Genomic DNA, 7,675 nt, shown 5'->3' with positions numbered 1-7,675 from the left:
TGAACAGAGAGCTTAGCAACAGTGTAGGCAATTGAGAGGACCCCTGCAAAAGGTCAAGAGAGTCATATAGAATGCTTAAGTGCTTTCAGGGGGCCTCACACAGTGGAAGGGATAAAATCCTTTCATGTTTTTATTAAATTGCTGCCAAACAATTAGTTTGTAAGCTTGTTTGGAATAAATGTTAATATGCTGTTGTAAAATATTAAAAATTATTAATGAGCTTTTGTTATTTTAAAATATATTTTAAAATTCTACTGCTGTATTTTAAGAAATATTAAATAAGATAATTTGTTTTGCTCTTTCTTAGAGGCAAAAACTTAAAATATATATTTATTAATATTTATTTGATAAAGCTTTCTATGTGATTTCAAGTATATTAAATTGGCTTTATTAAAAAATTCTTTAAGAAAAGAAAATAAACTTTTGAAAACATTTCAGGGCCCATGAAATGTCCTAAAGTCATTCCTTGATTATAGTTTTGAAATTTAATTTAAAAGACTATTAAATATATATGTGTATATATAATTTAAAGATTATATACCTTTTATAATTATTAAAAGATATTAATTAAATTAAAACTGATCTTTGTATTTAAAATTTTTGGTTGGGATAACAGAATTTATTCTTTTTTTTCAATTAAACAAATGTTGAAATTTTACTATAATTATATGATTTCTTTCAATTTATTTAACCAGAACTTTAAACTCTTAGCTGGCAAGTTAAATATTTAGCATTTCTCAATTAGTAACATTTTTAAGAATAAACTTTAAAAAATACATGACATAATCAATAGATTTAATTCTGTCCTTTAGATTTTTCATGAGAGAAATTTAGATTAAAACTTTAGCATTTTGTTATTTCAGAATATCTAATTCAATTTATTAAACTCTCAAAGCCTTGGGCTGCCATTGACTGGAAACAGGTAACCATTAAAATGCAAATTAGTTATATTCTTTCTACTAAGGATGGGAAACTGAGAAGCAAGTCTCTTTTTAAAAGTTGTCACTGGCAGAAAATTTTTGGCCTACCTTGTCTGTTGGGGGAAGGGAGGCTAGCCCTTCCTCTATTAGAAATTGCTTTGGGAAGCCAGCCTTAAATAGAGGGGGTAGCCGTCTTTTACCTGGGCTACTTAGATTTTTATAATTAATATATTTTAATAATTCTTGAGATTTAAATCCAATTTATTATTTTAAGGCATATTCTTTAGCAAATTTTTTGTAACAGACAATTTTACTGAATTTCCTTTTCAGCCTTGAAGTTAATTTTTTAATATTCTTTATTAGTATTTAAAAACTGTTCTTTATTATGGAAATGCCAATCCTGCTGCTAGAATCTAGCCAGCATCTTTTTTCCTTTGGGTCAAATTTTGCTATTTTCGTTAGGAAATAATCAGTCTTGGGTTTTATTTTGTATATTTGCAAAGAGATTTCAGCTTAAAACTCTATCTAAATGTCCAAAATCGGACAATGGGCGCCTTAGTTCCAAGCTAGTTTTCTCTTTACACGTGTACAGAAATCTCAGACGTATTTTTAAATTTCAGATTTGGTGGCATTTGCTGTAGCTGTATCGGAAATGCAAGGAAATTGTCATTTCTTCTCGATGTGGAAGGTTTTAAATCTAATGATATTTTGTTTATTTTAATAAGCAATGGCAGCACCCAGGGCAGACAGAATGTCTCATCTCTATGGATCCAAGGTCCAGCCCGGTACTTCCGGGGGTTGCTCGGAATAGCTCTTGTATCTATTTTGCTTTCTGTGGCAGGCTGGATACTGTGCAGCCTGCTGGCCTTGAGATGGCACAGGGACAGGAGGGTAAATAGACAATGCCCCTGTTATTTGTTGGGGCTGGGCTGGCCCCTTTTGGTAGTTTCCCGACTGGTGTCGAGGCAAAGAATTTCCCTGGATATCTGTCTTAGATTTACACTCATTTGCCCAATGTTTTCTTTTTTTATATTTAGGGCACAGTCCAGGTTGTTTGGGACCTCTGCCATTTCCTTTATTAATCCCCTTATTAGAAGGACACTGTTTTGCCATGTGTCCTGTTTCTCCACAAGTGTAACACTTGTATGCTGGACTTTTCCCTGTGCTAAATTGTTGCTGAAGAATTCCTTCAATGGTGGTTCCCTTTAATGCAGCTGCAATGGCAACTCCTTGTATATATGAGGGACCAATATCTGCACAAATGCGGATATAATCTGAGAGAGTCCCCTGTCTTTGATAGGGCCGCAGTGCAGCTTGGCAGGCAGTGTTGGCGTTTTCATATGCCAACTGTTTAACTATTAACATGCCAGCCTCTCCATCCACCACTACTCGGCCAACAGCCTGTAATAGCCGAGAGATAAAATCCTGATACTTTTCATCTGGCCCTTGAATAATTTTTGAGAGCTCCTCTGTTTTCTGACCAGAGGTGGGTAACTTCTTCCTGGCTCTAATCCCAGCTCCATTAATCTGTCCATAAGCTTCCTGGGGGTATTGAATTTGATTATGGGTATCAGCATAGACTCCTTCACCTACCAGCATTTCATAAGAAATATTAATCTGGGCAGCTCGATTACGAGAAGCTTGCTCCTTAGCCTTTTCATCATATTCTGATTTCCATAAGAGATAATCCCCTCCTGATAAACAAGCCTTGGCAATAGCTCTCCAATCATTAGGTGGGAGAGCCTCTGAGGTCATAGTTTCCAAGATGGTTAAAGTATAAGGGGAAGTGGGCCCATACTGAGCACAGGCTGTTTTTAACTCTTTTAAGGTTTTAAAAGGAAGCGGGTCATAAGCATGTTCACGCTGTCCCGTGTGAGGGTTCACCTGTTCCATAACAGGGAAGGCGTGAATACCCAATTTCTCACCACACTTTCGTGCCTCCTGCAAAGCCATCTGGAGAGGGGAAAGTGGAACTGGTGCTGCACAAGGTAGCGGAGAGTGGCAGGAACAGCCCCCGCGGCTTCTCTTTTTCTTGCCAAGAAGCTTTAATTTTTCTAAAAAGCATTCCAACACATCCTCTATATCATTGCCCTCTTCAGTTCCAGTAGAAAAATATTCTTCCTCCTCTTTTGCCTGAACAATACCTGTATTATTATTATGACAAAGAGCAGCAGCTTCCTCAAAATCCCCCTCATCTTGAGGAGTTAAATTGCCTTTAAAAGTTACATTATTTCTTTTTAATATGCTGTCTTTTTTAGACCCCTGTTTTGTGCTATCACGCTGTTTCTCCTTTTTTTCTGGCTTAAGAGACGGTTGATTATGGTCATGCCTGGGATCTAAACAATCCCGTATTAAATTCCATAAGGAAAATGCATCAACCGGGGTCTTACTTGGCCCAAGGGCTTTATAATGATCACGCATTTGTTTTCCAACTTTCTGCCACGTTTTTAAGTTAACGGTTCCTTCCTCAGGAAACCAAGGGCAGACCTCCTGAATGAATTTTAAAAAATTTTCTACTTGCTTGTCATTAACCTTAGTTCCTCTACTATTAAGCATAGACTTTAACATTTGCTCATAAAGAGCATTTTCTCTAGATTCTAATTGCCCCATGCTTTACTCCCGATTATCAAAAAATTGCTCCTCCCTTACCTTAACGAGTGCACTCTTTATCTGGAGGAGTTTCTCACCGTCGTCTCTCCAAGCCCGACGGAGTTCCTCACCGTCTTATTCCCAGTTCCTCAGTCCCTGTTTGGGCGCCAGATCTGTCAGGGCCAGCCTGACAGGGTTGAGCCGGGCTGAGGCAGGGAGGTGGGAATTGAGAAAAAAAAAGAAAGACAGGAAAGCGGGATCGGGAGGACCCCAGTTCTCTTGATGAACTGAAGCAACTTTATTAGCCACACAATACTATTTATACACAACACACTGAATAGGAGGTCTGTCAAGAGGAATGTATTCTTTGTTACTCTTAATCTCTAAGGGAGGGACACAACAGAAGGACAAGTTCTCAGTACAGCATATCTCAGTAAATAGTTACAGACTTCTTGGTAAGCCATGAAAGGCTGTTCTCATTCTACAAATGTTGCTCTTATTCTACTGATAAACGCCATCCAAACAAGTCTGGGAAAACTGTATGGGTAAGGATCCCAGCCTTGCTAGCCCCTTCAGGTGCAAGGACCTTGCCAGCTTACATCTGGCCCCCAACAATCAGTCATTATTAAAACTTTTCTGCTTACCAATTCCACTTGGGAAATCAACATTTAAAAAATAACACCAGAAACCAATATACAAAAATTCTCAATTTGTCCTGCAGGTGCCACCGTAACCATAGAATATCTCTTTTTTGCTCTTTAGCTTTGATCTCTTGGAGCTGCTAAAGAACAGAAATTCTAGATAGTAGAAGTCCATGTATGTGTCCTACACCAGGGATAACTTGGTAAACTCATGCCTGTGTTTTAGTTTTATAGCTCCAATATATATATTTATTATTATATTTTTTCTTTTAAAAAAAGCATTGTTGAGTTTTTGAGTAGAGAGTACTTACATGATTCAAAAAACAGAAAGTGTATAAAAATGTATATAATAAATAATCTACCTCCCACTGTTGCTCCCAGCTGCCAGTTTTTATTTATGACCCTTTAAAATAAGTAACCACCGTTATTAGCCTCCTATATCGTTCCAGAGACTCTTAATGCCTCTATACACATATATTCACAAATATAAATACACAATACTACCTACTTTTATTACACAAATGGCAGCATATTATACCGGCTATCCTGTATTTAGTTTCACATATATTCAGGAACTTCTTATAACAACACATAAAGAGCTTGTATACATTCTTTAAAAAAAATCATAGTATTCTATCATACCAACATGTAATTATTTATTGATGGATATGTAGGTTGTTCCCAATTGTATTGTTTGTTATTATTTACTACTAATGATAACAACAACAATTTGTATAGTTTTCTATTGCTGCCATAACAAGTTATGGCAAACTTAGTTGTTTAAACATTGCCTAGTCACTATTTCACAGTTCTGTATACTAGAAGCCCAGGTGAATTTGACTAAGTTGATAGTTCAAGTCTTTACATCCCCACCCCTCTCTTTTTGTAAGTTCTCCAAGGCAGTCAGGAGGAGCCCGGCCACAGTTGTAATCATTTTGACCAGTGCAATTAAGAGTCATGTTCATTAGATCATGTCTTGCCATCCACTTATACTGCATCCTACACCAGTGATAACTTGAGTAATCACGATATTGCTACATATCATAGATTACTAGTGTCCTACTTTCCCTGGCAAAGGTATCGGTGAGCTCATCAAAGACGTGGGCAATGGAATCCCAGAATCCCAGTTTGAGGGTTTGCTTCCTTGGGCCATTTTTTTATACCAATACCAAGGTCCCCATGGAAAACAAATGTTTTAAGAGGGATAATGTATTAGTTATGGTCCTCCAGAAAAACAAAACTATATGTATGTGTAATAAGAAGTTGGCTCACATGATATAAAGGCTGGTAAATCTGCAGACCCAATGTTCCAGCTCGAGTTTGAAGGTCAGAAGCTGCTGTAGAACCAAGAAGAGGTGATCTTCAATTTGAAATCCTTCGGCAGGAGAACCTCTCTTACCTGCGGTTGAGGGTCAGCCTTTCGTTCTGCTCAGGCCTTCCCGCTCTGCTCAGGTTCACCCACATTATAGAGGGCAATCTGCTTTACTCGGTCTACGGATTAAATGCTAATTTCATCCAAAAACACCTTCACAGAAACACCCAGAATCATGTTTGACCAAATTTCTGGGCACCCTGTGGCCCAGACACGTTAAAACATAAAATTAACCATCACAGATGGGTAAGGCCAAGGGAATTGAAAAGGGATGGTCAACACCCAGGAATTAGCTGCAGCAGAAATCTGTTACCAGCATTTGGCCTGCTTGCACATGGGGAAGAATTGGTGTCATTAAAATCTGGTGATGGCTATAGCCCTCGAAATAGTTCAATTGACATTGGTGGTAGAGACATTGTGGTGATAGAGACACTGTGGTGGTAGAGAAGTAAACCCTCTTCTAGAATCACTCCTGTCAAGGCAGGAGTCAGTGGAATAAATCTCTTGACCTCTCTTTTCCTTCCCCTTTCAATCTCCAGCTGTGTTGCATCCTTCAGTTAACCCAACCTAAAAAGAAGCAGAGGGTAGAGGAACCTGTGTGATACACTAGATAAAGGTCAGCTTCCTGGACCACACAGCATGGCACAAAAGGACTGAAAATTGAAATGGGGTGGAGAAATAGAGAATAACCAGAACATTGGTCTTTCTCTGGTACAAGAGTATATATATATAATTCATAGACGTGGACTTTCTGGGTCAAAGGATAGATGCATTTATAATTTTTCATAGAATTTCTAAGCTTCCCCCATGAGGGATCATAGCAATTTACATTCCATCCAGTCCTGTGTATGAATGCCCTTACCCCATAGCTTGTCCAACCATTTTCTATCAAACGTTGGGATTTTTGTCAAAACGGTAGGTGAAAAGTGTTATCTCTGTGTAGTTTTATCATGCATGTCTTTTTTTATGAGGGGGTATAACATCTTTCCATATAGTAAGAAGTCATTACATACAAGTGGTAGAAAACTCAATCTGGTTTCAGCAACAGAGAAAAAAATAACAGTCACATAGAAGAAAGGTCAGTGGGTATACATAGAGACACACCTTGATACCAGGACTCCAAGGGTGTCATCAAGCCCAAGTCCAGCTCTTCTCTCTCTCCCCATCTTTTGGCTCCGTTCTCACCATTTCCCCTCTTATAGGGGCCCCAGGCAGCTCCAGACTTTCATCCTTATAGCTGCAAGTTCAGTGCAAAGACCAAGGCCTGAGTCTCAGTGACTTCAGTTGAATCATGTACCTGCCCTTGAACCATCACCGCACACAGGGGAATGTGCTGCTCCATTTGCCCAGATTTGAGTCATAGGACTACATACCCTCTACCCATGCATGTATCTTCAAAGATGACCATATCCATATAATACAGCTGTACTCCTCACAATAAAAACTGCTTATCCACACAGCCCAGATGAAAAAAAAGCAAAAACCCAAACTCATAAATACACTAATTATTGCTCCAATCCAGAATTTTCCTGGTTGGGTCCTAATATGGCTTCTCATAGTACAACAAACTATGCTTAAATAAAAACCACACTCCCTTTCTACACTTATGGAGAGGGGTAATGGCAACTGAAATAAAACCTTCCACTTGGAAAATAGGAGGACAGGAAACAACCCACAGTGGTCTCTGGCCTCAAACACTTACTAAGTCCCCAGCCTGGGTGATGTGAGCTCATTAGTCATTCAATGTGGCCACCCTTGAAGGTTCTCTGTCTTCCTTTATCTTCCATGGCCCCTTTTGGGGATCTTTGGCAAGGGTGACCCTTCTTTGGGCTGCCTCTGTTTAGCACCTCATTTCCTGAAGGACTAGTGGGGCCCTGGAATGGCCTCAGAGACTGAACTGTTGCAGGCTACTGCTTGTTGGGCTTCAGGTTTCCCTGGCAGTGAATGTCCCTAAAACTTTTTAGGAGGCAACAAGCCTGAAGGTATTATTGTCTTCATTTCTTAAATGTAGAATCTATAGCTCAACGTTAAGTGACATTGCCTAAAGACATACAGCTGGGCAGTGACAACACCAATATTTGTAACTCTACCTTTACCTCTCTGTTCACACTGCTTCCCCATGTACCTTATATAAAAAAGGTTTTGTTTGCAAT

General features: G+C 38.8%; 1 protein-coding gene across 1 annotated transcript; it reads right to left on the bottom strand.

Annotated features, from left to right (window-relative positions):
• Positions 1–1,841: 1,841 nt before the first annotated feature.
• Positions 1,842–2,873, bottom strand: LOC106696031 (endogenous retrovirus group K member 10 Gag polyprotein-like; the record flags this gene model as incomplete). The annotated part of the gene is made up of 1 exon (XM_014451075.2): positions 1,842–2,873. A coding segment is annotated over exon 1 (1,032 nt), but the record flags the coding sequence as incomplete, so codon positions are not given.
• Positions 2,874–7,675: the final 4,802 nt, after the last annotated feature.

The sequence above is a fragment of the Myotis lucifugus genome, unplaced genomic scaffold, assembly GCF_000147115.1.
Source record: "Myotis lucifugus unplaced genomic scaffold, Myoluc2.0 scaffold_7433, whole genome shotgun sequence".
NCBI lineage: Eukaryota > Metazoa > Chordata > Mammalia > Chiroptera > Vespertilionidae > Myotis > Myotis lucifugus.
The sequence above is the reverse complement of the archived record's forward strand: the minus strand, read 5'-3'. Positions and strand labels throughout refer to the sequence as shown.